The 19,718-nt window shown below is 36.0% G+C and overlaps 1 protein-coding gene across 3 annotated transcripts; it reads left to right on the top strand.

The window, feature by feature from the left end:
• The first annotated feature begins 416 nt into the window (after positions 1-416).
• LOC132102163 (mitogen-activated protein kinase kinase kinase kinase 2-like) lies at positions 417-19,658 on the top strand. 3 transcript variants are annotated; one of them, XM_059507237.1, is made up of 32 exons: positions 417-719; positions 3,986-4,043; positions 4,436-4,526; positions 4,893-4,957; positions 6,093-6,148; positions 6,250-6,297; positions 6,807-6,849; positions 9,813-9,885; positions 10,841-10,972; positions 11,066-11,128; positions 11,256-11,337; positions 11,489-11,596; positions 12,332-12,410; positions 13,880-13,938; positions 14,076-14,122; positions 14,212-14,250; positions 14,592-14,625; positions 14,710-14,869; positions 14,952-15,121; positions 15,522-15,563; positions 15,765-15,849; positions 15,973-16,052; positions 16,198-16,258; positions 16,478-16,601; positions 16,677-16,735; positions 16,865-16,968; positions 17,899-18,070; positions 18,299-18,367; positions 18,460-18,546; positions 18,648-18,718; positions 19,116-19,171; positions 19,277-19,658. In XM_059507237.1, exons 1-32 carry the CDS (start codon positions 627-629, stop codon positions 19,362-19,364), a joined length of 2,598 nt encoding a protein of 865 aa, XP_059363220.1. In that variant the 5' UTR covers positions 417-626; the 3' UTR covers positions 19,365-19,658. The 3 variants fall into 3 exon arrangements, 2 of the variants coding, with proteins under 2 accessions (XP_059363220.1, XP_059363221.1); XM_059507238.1 differs by lacking the exon at positions 14,212-14,250; XR_009423272.1 differs by lacking the exons at positions 18,648-18,718; positions 19,116-19,171; positions 19,277-19,658 and having other exon boundaries at positions 18,303-18,367; positions 18,460-18,544.
• The last annotated feature ends 60 nt before the right edge of the window (positions 19,659-19,718 follow it).

Here is a 19,718-nt window from a genome sequence, read left to right as displayed (position 1 = left end):
CGTCACTGAAGTTCCTAGCATTCCACTGTGCTCAGTCAACGTTCCAATGAAGCCAGCTTTTGCAGGCATTTATTGCGGTTTATTTTTGCGCTTCGTGTTTATTTCGTTTTGTTAAAATTATTTTTATTGCAACTCCACGTGCCCAGCTTCACCTTAAAGATAGAATCTTAGAACATTTTCCAATTGCATTAAACAATACTGAAAGAAAAAAATACTGAATTTTTTTTTTTTTTTACGTTTAAATAAGATTATATTTGTTAGAACCAAATTGTATATATTTTGTTTTCTTCGAACAAGACGTGTTCGAAAGAGACAATTCTCGTTTACAACAGTCAGCGAACTGCGATTCATTGAAAAGGTCCTACTCTAAAGAACGATTCGTACACGAATCGGACATTCCTGCTGTAAGTCTGCGGGTGCGCTTTTGTGAGAGAAACGAAGATCGTGATTGCCTGGTAAACTGGATGTGGACATGAAGTTTAGCTTTGCATTGAGTTATAGTTAAATCTATACAGTTTTATTAGTAATTCCGTTGATGACAGCGCACCAGGATGAGATGAGTTTACTGCACATCAAACTGTGTGACAGCTGTCATGAATAAGTGAAACATATAAAGTGCTGCGGCCATGAATACTATAGGAGTTTCCTTTTTAGATCCCTTGGATGATTATGAGATTATTCAACTGATCGGGAGCGGCACTTATGGAGAAGTCTTTAAGGTAAGAAATAAATGTGTGTTTGTGTGTGTGTGTGTGTGTGTGTGTGTGTGTGTGTGTGTATATATATATATATATATATATATATATATATATATATATATTAGCGCAAAGGTTATTGTTTGAAAATTGCACGAAGTGTTTAAGTATGAATGTAATGTAGGATTGAATAACTATACACTAAGGAGTGTATTACTTTGGAAATTATATCCATGCCATGTTTTTAGACATCATAGTGCCATTATTATCTGAAGTACCAGTACCATGAATATCATAAATATGATGAATCATGATATGATTATCATTTAGCACCATGTTAAATGTCAAAGTACCATCTGATACCATTTAAGGGGATCCTTGCTGATGTAAACTCATGTTTTTGTTTTACTCCGGTGTTGTTGTTGTTAATTTCCTTGTTTAGGCGGAATGTTTCAAGAAAACAGACATGATGTTAGTTGACAAACTGGACTGTTTAGTTTTGTAGAATTCATAGCATGCGTTCAGAGACACACACTCCATCCAACACAAGGAACTCAAACTGATGCACACAGACGGACATCCACATACGATTCACTTTTATTTTATTTGTTAGGCCATCTAAGTATTTCCTCAATATGTAAAAAAAATAAAAATAAAAAAAATAAATAAATCATAGTTTAAAAGTATATCATCAGATATAAAGTAGTTTGTGATTTTAAAGTAGTATATCTTTTGGTTGGCTCAGAAATTTGACGTGAATTAAGAGCAATCATACTGAGACAACCGCAACATTAGTGGAATGTTACAAATCTGGACTTTAAAACTATGTAGGCCTCCCTCAGGTGTGGTAGTGTTATTCTTCAAAAAGTTTGTACGAGCAAATATGTTGTTGTCTGTCTCTTTTATATATGTTTAATAAAGAGGTTGTGTCACTCTTTCGTAGCAATCCCTAACACAGTCCACTTTATCATAAATCAGTGGGTGAGCCAAGAACCCTTACAAAACCCATCTTACAATGCACAAAGAATCCTTTCTAGTGTGCTCTAGCTCTCTCAACTTGGACTCGGACTTGGACTTGGTCTGTTTTGCATTTGATGGACTTGTCAGGTCTATGCCAGCATAAAGAATAACAAGCTTTGAAGATTTCTGGTCAAAGTGTGGACAGATATCCAACCCAAAACCATTGTTCTTGGGATGTGGCTGCGTTATTTCAGGTTGCAACGTCAAACCATTAAGAGCACTGTTGGTTTAGTCATGACCGGAAGCTCTCTGGCATGCCCGGAAAAAACAACAGGAAGGCTGCTCAGTGAAGTTCCAGGTTTTGTCCAGAAATGCTCAATTTGTTATGTTTATGAGTAGCCAAAAGCAAAAATGGAGGTCCACCTTCCTGACTTAACTTTTTTTGTCTGATGGTTTATATTTATAATAGGCCCAGTCATTAGTATTAAACAATCCACTCTGTTTAGCACATATTTAATGTGCATGAGTTGCCTGTTTACCGCAGTAGTAAACACCAAAATGAACATTTTCTTAAAATTTACTTACCCTCGGGCCATCCAATATGCAAATAAGTTTGTTTCTTCACTGGAACAGATTTGGAGAAATTTAGCATTACATCACTTGCTCTCACCAATGGATCCTCTGCAGTGAATGGGTGCCGTCAGAATGAGAGTCAAGACAGCTGATAAAAACACCACCATACTCCACCAGCAATCCACACTATTCTTTACTCTGTCACTTCTGTCCATAATACCTTTCCATTATAACATAAAATATAAGTGAAAAAGTCCATCCTCTGTTGTCCTCTCACATCAAATCCACCATCATATTTTTTTTTAGAACCGTTTAAAACTGTTTTCGCTTGTAAATGGTGCTTGATCTGTACATATTTTTTCTTGATTCAGACGAGACAACTTTTTCATTGGAGAAAGCAATATTATGCAGTTTGAAGTTAGGTTTCTTTATGGATTTGTTCATAACAGACATGTATGCAGATTTTTGCTTTACAAGAGGTTAATTGATAGACTGGAGTCGTGTGGATTATTGTGATGTTTTTATAAGCTGTTTGGACTCTCATTCTGACAGCACCCATTCATGGCAGAGGATCAGTTAGTGAAAGCAAGTGATGTAAAGCGAAATTTTTCCAAATTTCCAAATGTGTTCCCATTAAGAAATAAACTATTCTATATATTGGATGTACACTGAGTACATTCTAAGCAAATTTTCCTTTTTTTTGGGGTGAACTATTTCTTTAATTCCACAGCTTTATGAATTTGATGAATCCTTGGCTAGTGGTATTAGTGGTTTTATAGTAAATTGATAGAATCCTTCCTAGATGGAATGAGTGATTAACTAATGGTGCAGCATCACACGGTCTAGAACAATGAAGAACGTCAGCTCCCTGCAGTAGCTATAGGACAAGGTTACCGTCAAGGACACAGCAGGCTGTCACTGACACCTGGATATTTGTCATTAAGATGCCTGCTGGGCGAGCGGGATCTGTTCCTGGCTTTTCTACAACATCCCGAGCATTTCACCAAAGTAAACATGTCCTTGAAGTCGCGGTTGCTCATCTCTATATTACATTTGCTCATTTACATACATTGTGAAATGTTTATTTGAATACTAAGCCAAGTTAAATACTGCAGTGATTTTAGTATGGCTAATAGACAGCAATGTTCTGATAATTCCATTGAAAGAAATATATTTGTATCATAAATAATAAATCATAATAAAACAATTCTTCTTTCTGGTATTATAACTAATTGTTAAACCTGTGAGGGAAATTAAAGCCTTTTATTTAGCAAGGATGCATTAAATTAAATATATCATGGTTTCCATAAAAACATAAAACATAACAATGGTTCATAACATTGATAATAGTAAGAAATGTTTCCTGAGTAATGAATCATCATATTAGAATGATTTCTGAATGATTAAGGCTGAACATTCAGTTTTACCATTACATGAATAAATTACGTTAAAAAATATTATAATAGAAAACAGCTATTTTATATTGTCTTAATAATTCATATTATTACAATTTTTACTATATGTTTGATCAAATAAATGCAGCCTTGGTGAGAACAAGAGATTTCTCTCAAAAAAAAATCTTACCAACCCCAAACATTTGAATGGTATAGACATTAATATAAAACTTGTGCACAGTCACAAATGCATGCTGTATATCAAGAGTCATAATTATCCATTTTATAATTTATATTGTTGTAAAAGACAAATTGCAATCTGATTTTCCAGTTCATCATGCAATATAATGTATTTTCTTTCAGGCTAGAAACATTAGGAGCTCAGAAATGGCTGCTATCAAAATTGTTAAACTCGATCCAGGTGTGTGAGTAGTTTTAAAGTGATAAGTTTTTGACCAGATCACATTTACATATTGGGAGATTTTCATGCATCAGTGCTTTAGAGAACATACAGTCAACATTTAGAAGTGTATGCAGTTCCTAACTAATCACTCAAAATTAAAGGGGTTTTATTGGATCGATTCCTTGTATGAAGGATTTATATTATAATGAGCTCTATAGTTACACATAATTATAGTTCTCAAAAGACTTCATTGCTTGCACTACTATTACTTTAAAAATGATTGGACTGCATTATGTCAAATTTGTCAATCACTACATTCTGAAGTAAAATACTTCCAATATTTTGTGATAATAGACATTTTTTTCCTCAGTATACACTCTTTTTTTCTAATCATCTCACTGCTTATTCAGGTGATGACATCACCTCCATCCAGCAGGAGATAACAATGATGAAGGAGTGTAAGCACAAGAACATTGTGGCCTATTATGGCACTTACCACAGGTACAGTAATGTTTGTGCCTTGCCTGGTATTTCTCCAGTAGTTGTCAGGGCATAGAAAGGTGCATTCCACAGCATGTTTTATACCCCTACCAGCTGAGTTACACAATCAGATATGAAGCACAAATAACCCAGACTTGTTTAGTAGGATTTGTAAATATCTGCCGAGGTGTGTCAGTACATGCTCTAGATGACTTGTGCATTCCCGAATATTATTTCAAAGGCATGCATTCCCACTCACAAGCTTTCAAAATGTTTATGCCATTCTTGTCATGTTTGTAAGATATGTGTGTGCGCATATGTATCTATTGAAAATGTTTTGTGTGCATTGACTCAAAAGACCATGCTCTGAACTGTTTTACTTTTCAGGAATAGTAAATTGTGGATCTGCATGGAATATTGTGGGGGAGGATCATTGCAGGATATCTATCAAGGTATACAGTGAATAACACACAGTATTTTGCGTAAGCTTTGAGATTATTGAAAATCATAGGAAAGAGTTATTATCAAGTATCTTAAGGGAATTTGCTGAAAATGTAGTTTTCCTGAGGCCATCCAAGATCATCATTTATCATTACAGCACTTGTTCACAAATGAATCCCCTGCAGTGAATGGGTGCCGTAAGAATGAGAGTCCAAACAGGTGATGAAGACATCACAATAATCGACAAGTAATCCACATGATTCCAGTCAATCAGTTCACGTCTTGTAAAGGAAAAGGTGCATGTTTGTTAGAAATAAGTTTACTATTAATGTCTTTTATCTTTGAACTGTTGCTTCTGGCCAAAATATGAGTTCATAACAAATCCAGTAATCCATAATAATGCTTCATCCAGTGAAAAAGTCACCCATCCCATGAAAAAGTCACATCCCCTGTTGTCCTCTCACATCAAAATTCACAGACATATTTGTTTAGAACTGTTTTAAGCTTTTTTTTTGCTTGTAAATGGTGCTTGATTTGTTCATAGTTCTCTCCTGATTCAGACAAGACAACTTTTTATTGGATAAAGCAAAATTATGGATGGAGGACTTGTATTTTAATCAGAAGCAATGGTTTAAGGTTGAAAACATCTTAATGATGGATCTGTTAATTGCATTACTTGTGGATTATTGTGATGTTTATATCAGCTGTTTGGACTCTCATTCTGACGGCACCCATTCACTGAAGAGTCCATCAGTGAGATTTAATTCCACATTTCTCCAAATCTGTTTCAATAAAGAAACAAACTAATCAAACCCATCTTGGATGGACTGAGGGTGAATACAATTTCAGCAGATTTTCATTTCATAGGTGAAGTATTCCTTTAAGCTTCTTAAAGTAATTGAACACTTGAAATTTCCAATTCATAACTCGTATTGGTACAAACTCAAACAACTTTTTTCAATTTGGAATGAAAAAAAAATACATAAAAGGAGAAAAATATTTTCCATGAACCACTATACATTTCAGTTTCTTCCTAACAACAATTCCATCTCACATTTTGAGGTGAACTATTCCTTTGAGGGTTTAATGGCTGCATTTAACCACTGCCCCAGTTAAGTGAGAGTAAATATAATATGCCCTTCACAGTAACCGGACCTTTAAAGGAAAAACAGATTGCTTACGTCTGCAGGGAAACACTCCAGGTGAGGATAATTAATAATTTAAAAAGCTCTTTAGAGGCACACATTTTTCTCAATGACACATCCCTCCATTTTGAGAAGACTTCTGTTTTTATCTTACCCAGGGATTGAATCATCTTCATGAGACAGGCAAAATACACAGAGACATTAAGGTGAATAAGGCTTTTCTATGAAATATTGTGCAATACTGTTTAAATATTTGGGGTCTTTAAGATTTTTGAAATGTTTATGTAAGAAGTCTCTTATGCTGACAGAGAGTGCATTTATTTGCTTAAAAATACAGTAAAAAGTAATATTGTGAAATATTATTACAGTTGAAAATAGCCATTTTCTATTTTAATAGAAAAAGTTTTTTTTTTTTTTTTTTTGGTAATGCAAAGCTGAATTTTCAGCAGCCATTACTCCAATCTTCAATGTCATATGATCCTTCAGGTATCATGATATTTTTAGTGGAAATTGTGAAGCATTTTATTCAGGATTTGTTTGAAATAGAATTTGTTTGTCTTTTCTGTCCTTGCTGAATAAAAGTACTAATGTTTCCCTTTAAAATCTTACTGACTTCAAACTTTTGAATTGCACTGTATGATGGTGGCAATGTAGTGTATTGTGATTTTTTATGTTCAAATTGTTAATTAAAATATAAACCTCTCTTCTAATATAGGGAGCTAATATTCTTCTTACTGATCGAGGAGATGTAAAATTGGGTAAGTGTTTTGATGTGTAATTGAACCCTAAGTACAGATATATACATATTCTACTCTTGGTTTTAGACACAGATGTATGAAGCTTAGGGTGACCAGATGAGATTGGTTGAAATTCGGGACGGGGGGGGGGGGGGGGGGGGTAATAAAGATAATGAATTTCAAACGAAAGTGACTGAACCAATCATGTTTTTATTAATATAAGTACATACATATAATTTGATATAATATAGAAGTAACGTTAGGCTATTTTTATACTTCAAACTGAAGTTAATGAACCAATCATATTTTTATTAACAAGTACATATGCATATAAATTGATAGCCTAATACGTAGCAGGCTATAGAAGTATTATTTTGAACACGGTGCCTCGCCCTCGACCGGTCTGACTTCTTCACGCGACTTCTGCCTGCACTTTCCTAACGGCTGCTGCAACTTGCGCTCTCTTCATCTACTCTATAAAGCAAAAAGGGGACAAAATGGTCGTATTGTCTTTGTGCATATAGCCTAGATGAATTAGATAAATTAATAGAAACAATATAACTTTAATTCACACTTGAGCTATATAGCCTACCGAGGTTGTGGAGGCTCGACATCAGCATATTTTGCAGAGCTTTTCACTGCTGCCAGCACTCCCGTCTTTCCCAGGATGTATTTATGGAACTCTGCACAAGTCATCATTAAATTCATTTTTACTTTGATTTCGCTGCGGACCAGGTTAAATGAGCACCTGTTTCTCACATCGGTCCAGGCACCTTTCAATATTGAAAACACTCGTTCCGAGTAAGCATTGCTCACGGGGATGCTCAAAATGAAAGACAGTAGCTTGGCATACTGTGGGAACGCAGACGTGCTCCTGAGTGCTTGGGCCCAAAGCGCACCTACAGGGTGACTGTGTATTTCCAGATGAGGCAATATCTCTTTCAGAACACAGCTCTCGTTGTAGAGCTCATCCAGGTCGAGTTCATCATCCATCTGAAGGGCCGATACAGCGGCCGTTAATTCCCTGTAGCTGATTTCTTGCTTTTCCTTAAGATTGAAACACTGGATGTTGAACAGGTGCCCAGATTCTGAGAAGTTGAACCATTCCTCAAGGTATTGCTCCGCGATATCATAAAAATTTGTGAATTCTCTCTTGAGCCTGTCAACCCTAAGATTAACGGAGGAGAGGAGGACGCGGTCAACTTTTGCTCCGAAAAAAGCATCTTTTTTGCGCTGCTGGAGTTTGGTTCGGAGGCCGTTCATAATGTGTAATAATCAAGTGTATATACTTCAACTGAGGTGAGACTGTCACTCTCAAGACTCAGCACAGCACCAGTGAAAAGCTTTAAAGTGTTTTGCAAGAAGAAGAGTGTGACCTCCAGCTCGCTGCATTCATCTTCCTCTCCATGCTCGTTACCCTGGAGCGCATCCCAGAGGACACGGGGGCACTCCTCCTGTCCCAGTGACAAGAAGTAGCTGCGCACCGCTGGCCAGGTGTTGACAAGTCTGTCAATTGCAGGGTGCAGGCTCAACCAGCGTGTCGGGACGTGACGCAACAGTGTTTGGTACTCCATGTCAGCAAATTCAAACATTTCTTTGAGGGTGGAAACTCTCTTCGCAGAACAGCTGAAATGGTTGAATGATTTTATGACGATAGACTCCACATCTATTTGCAGTGCATTGCTGGCACGTTTTACTGCATTGTGTATTATGTGAGCTGGGCAGTTTGCGGGAAGGATCTTGCTGTTGATTTTTTTTAGATTTTGGTAAATGGAGTGTTTTCTGCCGAAATTCACTGCCGCATTGTCAGCCGAGTAAGCCGAGATATTATTGATGCTGAGTTTGTGTTCCTTTAATTTATTCAGTAAAGTGTCAGTGACGGCATCTGCGGTCTCGGCTGCTTGTTCAAAGAAATCAAGAACTCTGTTCTGGATGCCCTGCTCAGGAGTCCAGAATCTCACAGAGATCGGGAATGTTTTCACATTGCCTTTATTAGAGGCATCGGTTGAAATGGAAAAGAACATATCTTTTGACTCGAGGCATTGGGAGAAGTCAGATGCGAGGGGTGCCAGGACGTTTGTGACCAGTGCTTCAGCTTTTGTGCGACCGCAGCTAACGAGTTTAGCTATGCCCGAATCCGAGTACAGATTTGGTGTTAACTTCATCGCACAGTCAAGCGATCTGTATGATTGTTGATGGGCCACACAGTGGAACACGGAGGTCAGCTCAGCAGCAGCTATTTTATTATACATGGAATCATTCTGCTTCTTAAAGAAGGACGAGACCAACGTGTTGGTCTGTACTGTCGCGGTGTTGGTACAGTGTAATTTGCTGCTAGCATGCAGCCTAACATCTGCCTCCCCCCCGTGAGAGACACCAAACTCTTTCCTACACACTTTGCAGAACGCTTTACTTTCATCATGTAGGGCTTTTGCAATCCATGGATACCTGCCCACCCACTCCTCCCGGTACCTGCAGAGACGTTTTAGCTTTTTTACAGCGTGTTGGGGTTCCGGTACACCAGCCATGTCAATTTCATGAATGAAAATTAGCTTATCAGTGCATATCTTAATGCGCGCCTACGGTATATCTAAAAAAAAAAAAAAAACAAGATGCTGCAGCCAATGAGCAGCCGGCGGGGGCTGGTTGCCAGGCTGCAGGATGACTCAACCTCGCTCCACGGACAGTTTTTTATGTTTTATCAGACAATAACTATTTAAGATTTTGCTTCAGTATAATTTTCGGTGGGATTTGGGATTAAGATTTTGCTTCAGTATAATTTTCGGGACAATTAGAGCGGGATTCGGGATTCGGGACAGCAGCTTAGATTTCGGGACTGTCCCGAATTTTTCGGGACGTCTGGTCACCCTAATGAAGCTGCACATTTTAGATTATTGTATCCCTCCCTTTCTCTCTATCTCTGTCTGTCTTTCTCTCTCTCTCTCTCTCTCTCTCTCTCTCTCTCTCTCTCTCTCTCTCTGTAGCTGATTTTGGGGTTGCGGCTGAGATCAGTGCCTCTGTTGCCAAAAGGAAGTCCTTCATAGGAACTCCCTACTGGTGAGCCGTCTACATAAAGATTTGCCCTTTGAGTCCTGCAGAATCACACAGTCTGGATTGTCTTGTTTTAAAACAATTAGCACGCTGTCTCTTATGATTAGTGCAAAGGAATAGTTCACTCAAAAATTACTCATGTTCTCACCCTCTTGTCATTCCAAACCTGAATGATTTTCTTACTTTCATGAAACACCAAAGGATAAATGACCAGGGCTGCATTTCCCAAAAGCTTTTGGGAAACACAACCCAGCATGTGTAAATTATGCCAGATTTTTTTTTCTTTGGATGAACTGTACCTTTAAATCTATCTCTTTACGCCAAAAACTCTAATTAAAAAACTATAGCTATATAATATTTACTCTACTGCTCAAAAGATCAGTAAGGTTTTTTGTTTGTTTACTTTGGAAAGAAATTTGCGCTTTTATTTGTACATTTGATTCATCAAAGAATACTGAATAAAACATACCAAGTTTTCATAAAAAAATTAAGATGCATAACTCTTTTTAACATTGATAATAATAATAAATGTTAAGCAGAAAGAAAAAAAATAGGCATATTAGAATTATTTCTGAAGGATCATGTGAAGGATCAAAAAAACACTTAAATAGAAAACAGGTATTTTGAATTGTAATAATATTTCACCATGCTACTGTTTTTAATGTATTTTTGATCAAATAAATACAGCCTTAGGGAGCATAAGACAGTCTTTCAAAACATGAATAAAATCTTACCAACCCTGAATGGTATTGTGTGTGTGTGTGTGTGTGTGTGTGTGTGTGTGTGTGTGTGTGTGATTTTATATTACATTTACAGGTTTTATAACAATACAGAAAGAATGCATGATCCAAAACATTTCCATACGCTGAACGAATAAATTCACCCCTTTAACCTTTACATTTTCCTGAAAGACAATCGGACTGTGAAGTATCTAATGGAAATTTTGTCATTGTTTTTTTAGGATGGCCCCTGAGGTGGCAGCAGTGGAAAAGAAGGGCGGATACAACCATCTGTGTGATATCTGGGCAGTGGGCATCACCGCCATTGAGCTGGCAGAGCTACAGCCACCAATGTTTGACCTTCATCCCATGCGGTCAGAATGACTCGTTTATTTGATTTACGAGAACAGAAACTACCCTGGTAACAAAGCATTTTTGTACTGAGTTTTTCTTTTTTTCTGTTGTAGTGCTCTGATGCTGATGTCTAAGAGCAGCTTCCAGCCTCCCAAACTAAAAGACAAGAGCAAATGGTGAGACTCAGAACCTCATAGAAAGAAATTACATCTCTCTGTGAAATGGAAAACGCAAAGAAAAGTGCAAGTTTTCCCGTGAGTACCTGACATGATTGGTGAGAGGGTTGTGTCCTTGTCTTTGCAGGCCTGCAGGGTTTCATAGCTTTGTGAAGATGTGTTTAATCAAAAGTCCTCGCAAGAGGCCGACAGCAGAAACTCTTCTCCAGGTGATAGATGAATCAAACTCAAAAATCAAAGTTAATATTAGCATTGCTGCTGAATATCACTTACCTATACATTAAATTTACAATACTGCAATTTATTAAAGTTTGTATTTCTAGAAATGTTTTTCATTTTTGCCGCTTTCACTCTTCCCAGCACCCCTTTGTAACACAGTTACTCACCAGAAAACTGATGATTGAGCTGCTGGACATGGCAAGTAACCCGGACCTCCATCATCCACTCAGTCCTGAAGAGAATGACGAGGTGAGAACAAGACACGCTTGCATTATGTTGGAATTACTGTAATTATTGGATGGAAACTACTCTGAGCTCTTCATACTGTATGCTCTGGCACAGAAATGTATTTTTATTCAAAACTTCTTAGGGGTCGTATGCATAATTATGGTAATTTTTACATGACTTGAACACAGGAATACTGTGTAAGGTCATATTTAATTTCTGATAGGAATGAAAATGATGCCGTGAGGGACAGAAGTACAGTACTTTCACTGTACAGTACTGTGGTTTAACAACATACCAATTGTTTAACTGACAAAGCATCTTTCCTGAAGAAACTATTAGACAAAAACTCCATAAACCAGTTTTGTTGTAAAACATTACATAATCTAAGACTTTTAAACAGTGTGTGTATTGTGAATACTGTAAGTTTGTCCCTCACAGCGTCGCTTTCATCTGCATTAAATATATATATATATATATATATATATATATATATATATATATATATATATATATCAAAGCATTCGTAATTTTTTTTTTAATTACTTAAATTATTTCAATTTACTTTCAAATATACATGTGATCACAAAGTATTTGTTCAAATAAGGAGAAATAAGGAGGACATGATTCAGGATTATTGGGAAACCTTTCCCTAATTTATGAAGAAATTGAATTATTTTTCCAAATATGCATGTCAGAGTTCAGTTTGTCAGAGTGTAGTTTTTTTTAGTGGCAGTTTTGTGTGTGTGTGTGTTTAAGGCAAGTGATACAGCCCCAGATACAATTCCGTCCAAAGGGAAACATATGCCGGTGGAAAGAAGTTTATCAGAAGAACGATGTAAGTTCTGGTTAAAATTGCCCTTATTTAAAGTGAAAATGCAACATTTACACTTAATATAATGTTAACATATTACAATACACACCATTCAGTCCTATTCTTTTATATTATTTTTTTAATATCATCTGTTTTTTTCTTTCTTTTTAATATTTTTTTATCAATATTTGGACAATATTTGGTACAATATTACATGCATCTCATTTGCTATCATTTAATTATGTTTTATGTAAGGAATAATTTACGGCTAGCTGTGCATTAAACAATTTAAATGCATGACATGCATGGAGGCAAAGAACCACCCGACATGAAGCGGAATGAAATGTTGCTTCATTATATGTATTCATTTTTCTGTTTTCTGAAGTTCACTGTCACTCCGAGTGAAAACTATGACTCACTCCAATGTCAGAGCCATGTCTGTTTTCATTACAGTGTGTGCATGATTAGAAGGTTTAATAAATGGATGTGTAGCAGAGGAGGTGCTGCTTTAACAAGGCTGCTATTGAGGATAGCTTCAGTGATGTCAATAGGCGCACAGCTCATAGAGCTGGTACTGTTTAGCACACGTCATGGCATGTCCTTCTCATCCCCCTCACACACTCACTCGCATGAACTGGATCCAGTGCTCACATTCAAGGCCAAGTGGAGGGTGTGATGTGTGTGTGTTATCGTGTGGCAAGTCAATGCCACTTTTACTGAGAATCCATTGTCACACATTTTGACTGTAAGATTACAGCATTCACAGACAGATAGACAACGAAACTTCTTTAGGACAAATGAGGAAGTGATGTTCAAACTAATGTATGAAGTTCTTGGAGGTCTCACATATATGCAACCAACAAAAACACCTTCAAAATCACATTCTAACATGTTTAGAATCTTATGATCACTGAATATCGATTAATATTGTCCAGATCTATGAATGCTTACACTACTATTCAAAAGGGGTATGTACTTTTTTCTTAATTTCATAAAAAAAAAAATATTCTGCAAAACAGCATTAATTAGTATTTCAAATAAATGTTGTTCTTTTTAACTTTCTATTCATCAAAGAATTCTGGAAGCAATTTTATCACAGTTTCCACAAATATATTAAACAACAAAACTGTTTTTAACATTTATAATAAGAAATGTTTCTTGAGCACCAAATCAGTATATTAGAAGGATTTCTGAAGGATCACATGACACTGAAGACTGGAGTAATCATGCTTAAAATTCAGCTTTGCCATCGCAGGAAGGAATTGCATTTTAAAATATATTCAAATAGAAAACAATTATTTTAAATTGTAATAGTATTTCACAATATTGCTGTTTTACTTTTTTTTATGAAATAAATGTAGGCAAAGTCAGCATAAGATACCCCCCCCCCCCCCCAAAAAAAAAACCATCTAAATCCTACTTACCCTTTTGAATGGTGCAAATATGTAAATGAAGAATACAAATGTGTAATATGTGTTTGTTGTTTGTTTCAGTTGACCAGGTTAAATTTACCCCTCCCAGGAGAAAAGAGACTGAACCCTATCCTGACTTGGTCAGTTTTATTGCACTCTCTTAGTGATGTTCTCTCTAAGCCAATGAGGCAAAGAAAACACAATCCACATCCTATCACACTTTGTGTCATAATTCATGGTTCTCACTCAACTGAATTAAGTATGTTTATGTTCTCAGGGATCGTGTGATGATTGGAGCATATCTGGAGATGAACCAGAGTCACCGTGAGTGTTGATTGATGTGGACTTATAATTGCACTACAGGTTTAAACAGTTATTATAACCTTTCATTTGAACTGTATTCATTGCTGCAGGGGTCTTTTTGAAAGAGTGGAGGAGGAGTTACAGCATAGGTGGGAAATACTTATATTCTGGCGCCACCTTGTGGAGTGGCATCTAATGCAAAAAAAAAAAAAATCTATATCAGCTAAAAGTGAAATCATGCATTGATTATTATGTATATATTTGTTAGTAGATATATAATTTATATGTATGTGTGTTTATAAGCATAGTGATAAATAGTTATTCTACTTTTCCTCTGCTTCTTCTTAAAAAAAAAATTACTACAATTACATAAAAATATTTTAATGATGTTCTCTATGCTTATCTATAATGTTCAACCAGCAGAAATATACTTTGCACCATGTGTATACTAATATTTTGTCATTCACTTTGAACTGCCTTTCTCTTTCAGAAGCTTGACAGTAAAAAGACACTCATATTTTGAGGTATTTCATAACCTGTCCTAATGATTAATTTATGATTCTATAAAAAATTATGCAAGGCTGTAAACATTTCCTGATGTTTCATAGTGGAGTAAGAGGAAAAGTGGACTGTTCAGCCCACCACCTGTCTCTTCAACAACATCACTTCCTCCCATGAGCTCTTTAGACTTAAATCTGGAGGACAAGGACCTTACGCCTCGACCCAGTGCTACTCTATGCCCTGAAACTGTATTAAATCCAAAATCAGGTATTACTATCTGCACATGCAAGACTCATAGGAAATTCACCATACAAAGTTTTAAAACGTTTCTCTCTTTGTATTTTGTCAGCGTTGTTGAGGTGTTCAGGCAGTCAGGATGTGCGGCACTGGTACAGTGACCCTTATGTTCCTGATGATAATGACACACAGGACAAACAGAGGACTCTTACAAGGACTTTGAGCAGAGACACGGCTATTTCTCCAGAGTGGAGCACCATGAGGAAGAAAACAGAGGACTCTGTGAGTTACACAATGTTGGATGTTACAAATAACAGACTTATGTGTGCTTGTATCCCACACTTTAATACATCTCAGCTACATTAATGCCCTTTTATCAAAAACAGTGGCAGATATAAAGAACTGATTCACATGCATTCCTTGTGCAGATTTTGTTGTTTTGTCTACCACTATTAAGAAACATTGAAACATTATTAGATCAAATATTTTGGTGTTATTTCATTACACCGAGCACATTATTTGGGTAGCTAGTGCTAGATGTTTCAGCACCATGGACAGATCTCAAAAACCCACTACATAATACACATTGTGTATGTTTTTCTGAGTAACTAAAAGTGTTACTGACAGACTAAAAGGTCATATAGAAACGGTTCCTTGTATTTTTTTAACCTTTAATTCATAGAGAGCAGATTCTCACGGACTTCCTCCCACTCCCCAAGTCTATGTAAGTTTAATCACCTAATAGCACCTTTTAAATGTGTAAAACCTGGCTATTACTAAATTAGAGTGTGACGATTGAAATAATAATTGATGACTTGTTTGTTATTTTTAGGCCCAATATCTATGTATGAACCTAAGAATTCATCTTAAAATTTATATCCGATGTACTGTAGTTATGAAACATTGCATAATTCATTTTGCATAGATGGGGGCCTGTTTTACTAAAGTCTTCAATGGATGTCCACTGAAAATTCATTGTGCAGAGACATGGGTTTTGCCCAAAACAAGAGGTACAGATTTTCCTCCATCCTACTAATTCAATTTAAAAATAGATGGAAAAACTTTCCAGCATCAGTAATACAGAATCAGAGTATTATTGAATTCTGTTTGATTTCTCATTCCGTTCCTCACAGATCAATATTTAATTCTGGGTGCAGAGGAGGGTGTTTATATCCTTAACTTAAATGAACTGCATGAAGACACTTTAGAAAAGGTACTGCTGGCTACTGCATCTTTGTGCATGACAACATTATGATTTAGTATTTTGACTCAATAACTGTTTCTGTCATAAAATACAACTCAGGAATTAATCTTATTTTGAATGATTAAAATATTTTACCTCCTGATCTCTATTGCAGTTGCTTCCACAGAGATGTACTTGGCTTTATGTCATGAACAATGTCTTAATGTCCATCTCTGGTATGTAACATTTTTACAGATGTTGTGATGTAACAGCCCACCAGTTTTAGAAATTACTTGCTCAGAAATTACAAACTGTGTTAGCACTGAATAAAAAAAATAAAAAAAAGATTAAAGTACTGCATTTTTTCGACAAGTTCATTAAACACTAATATGGCTTTAAACCACTCCTCAGTGGTCTGTAAACTTCTATTCTGTTTTATTTTATTCTATTCTTAGGTAAATCGTCTCATCTCTACTCTCATAGACTGACAGCTCTGTTTGAACAGCGAGGACATTTACAGAGGAAACAGGGTCACATGTCCCTCGGCACCAACCGCTTCACAGAACGGATCATCCACAGGTCAAAGAAACAAACAAAAGTTGAATTATTCAGCTTATATGGTGCTCATTTTAACTCAAAATAATCTTTTCACAGGAAGTTTGCTGTGTCAGTGAAGATTGCAGACACTAAGGGCAGTCGGAAGTGTAGCGTGGGTGAGGACCATTACCAATGTCACAATAGATCAATGTTTACACATTTCTTCCCAATGAATGTCTTTGCTGACTTTCTGGTTAAGATGGAAAAATACTGAAAGCCATGTTTTCTGGATTTTTCTTCATTAGCTCGTAACCCATACACAGACAGCACGTTCTTGTGTGCTGCAGTTCCCTCTGGTCTTGTACTACTGTTGTGGTATGAACCGCTGCAGAAGTTTATGCACCTCAAGGTAATAATAGTAATTCTTAAAGCCTACTATATCATACAGTATTTGAGACATTTCTAGGACCTCTAAATTATCAGCGATTACAACTTTGCTGAGAAACCTGTACACACTCTTTGCATATCTCCGGTCATCTGATTTATATTTTAAACTTTTTACCAAATAAAAGGCCCTTTCCAACTTTATAACGATTTTTATAAAGTAAACACAAATCAATTTAAATATTTCAAGATGAACACTTGCTAGACTGAAGCAACTAGATTTACTTGATTATCCTTACATCATTTAATATACAGTAATGAATATTATCAGATATTATTATTATTATAATTATCGGTAATTAATATTATTATTATCAGTAATTAATATTTTCAGACAGACCTTTGAGGAACTTGTACATCTTTCAATTATAATTGTACTGCATTATGTTTTGCCCTTCATTAAAAGCAATCAGATTAAAATCTGAATTTATCTTTCTGGTGAATAAAAATATCAGCAGCTGCACCTAATTGCATATTTTGGCTCTGTTCGTGTTTCCCCCCCCACCTTTAGTATGAGCACCATATTCTCCTATATTACATTATATGAGCCATAAAAGTCTAATGTATCAAAAAAAAAAACATATATGCATATTTAAGATTTTATCTAAAGGTTCAACAAACTGTGCCATTTCTAATTACATTTTTGACTATTATTTCATATGTCAAACTTTACAGGGTTAATAGACTCTAGAGACTCTAGAGACTTTTCTAATGTAACATTCACTTTATTTTAATGTTTAATTTACACATATAATATATGACAATTTTATCTACAAGTAAATACATTTTTTTCTACCAAACAAACAATATTATGCTTTCCCTAACAAGAGCCTGTGTAACATTTGGTAGTCCTCTCTCATTACATTTCTCCTTTCTTATCGTCTTCTCATTGAAGCACATTGCCGTGCCCCTACCGGACCCATTGCCTATCTTTGAGCTGCTGGTGTTAATGACAGATGAGCTTCCTCAGCTCTGTGTGGGTGTCCAGGAAAGCCTCCAACAGCAAAACGATCGACAGCTAAAGTTTGACATCATCCATCTGAACGGCACGCCAAACCCTCAGCAAGGTAAGTGACTGACTGACTGACTGACTGACTGACTGCTGGTCTTGCATGAATTCTGGGCTGAAGAATTTCACAGCGAACATTACATTTAAACCCATTTCTATGAACTCAACAGATTTTCCCCTCACAATCAGTAAATAAAATATGAAAAACATGCGAATTTTGAATGGGACTACTGTGTTTTATTCACTGAAGACTGTGTGAATGTGTGATCTTTGTCTCTTTTCTTAGACAGTGAGAAAATAAGAGCTGTACAAGTGACACAGCTGGACAGAGACACAGTGTTAATTGCACTGGAAAGTATGTATGATCTCTGAGTATGATTAATACATGAATCAACTTCTAAAGCATGCACTGATATATTGTAAATTAATCCTCTTGTCATCTTCTAGAAACGGTGAAGATTGTCAATATGCAGGGGGTCCCCAGCAAGGAGTTAGCATCCGAACTGGAGTTTGACTTCCCTATTGAAACTTTAGGTATAAACCTGATATGACATTAAAATACAGTATTTGTTGACAATTAAATTATACAGTGATTTATACAAGTGATATAAGTCTTATTGTGCTGTTTTCAACAGTTTGTTTAGAAGAAAGTGTTATAGCTTTCTGGAAACATGGACTTAAAGGACTTAATCTTCACAACTGTGAGGTAAAGAGTTATGATTATTATTATTATTTCTTGCATTTTAATAGAACTCAGTCAGGGTAGCGCTGTATTTAAATTTAGACAGAAATGAAAGCAATGCTGTGAAGGACTGAAGTACAGTGCGTTCAGTAGTGATTGTTCAGCTGATGAAATGTCTGTCTGAAAACTCCATAAAACATTGAAATACATTGTGAGTTGTAAAATCTTTATACAGTGCATGCCTTTGTAAAAGTCTACTCACAGCCTCATTTTGATTCCTTTCAAACATTTAATATTGAGTCTTACCTGACATATCTGTCTAGTTCTGTATCAGTACATATTGTCATAATTTGTTGATTTTTAATAATTGATAAATTTACTGTGGATTAAGATCTAAAGTCATCCTTATGTGTCCTTGCAGATAACACAGGAAATCACAGACACAAGCCGTCAGTTCAAAGTTTTAGGCACACACAGGTATTGACTTTCTTTCTCCGCCTTTCATTGTTTTTCCTTTTAATTTGAATAAAAATTGCATTTCATTCTTCTTAATATCTTTTTTTCTCCAATCTTGGTTTACAGAGACATTGTTTTGCAAAGCACCCCAACTGAAAACCCTTCAGCCACTAGCAATTTATATATTTTAACAGGTCATGAAAGCAGTTACTGAGGAAAGCCAGTGGTCGGAAACTGTAAATAACATGCATGACAACATTATGAGCATTTGAGAGCCAGAATGCATGACAACTTTTAATACAGAGACTTTTAGAGCTGTGCATCTGCCCTATGTGTCTGTGCAAACACGGTCATTCAGTCGATCAAACTGGTACACATTGTGAGGGTACAGAAAGGAAAGCCCAAAGCCTTGGCTCTTTTATTTGTTCCTCTAAAGGGGGTTTGATCATTGTTGTCAATGTATCTTGCATGAAATAATCTGGATTAAACAATTCTATTTAAATTAAAATTACCATTTTATCATTTTGTGATGGAGAGATTGTGATAACTGATACAGTGAATCCAAACA

This window comes from Carassius carassius, chromosome 2, assembly GCF_963082965.1.
Source record: "Carassius carassius chromosome 2, fCarCar2.1, whole genome shotgun sequence".
Classification (NCBI taxonomy): Eukaryota; Metazoa; Chordata; class Actinopteri; order Cypriniformes; family Cyprinidae; genus Carassius; species Carassius carassius.
Note: the sequence above shows the minus strand (reverse complement) of the source record. Positions and strands in the feature narration are given on the sequence as shown.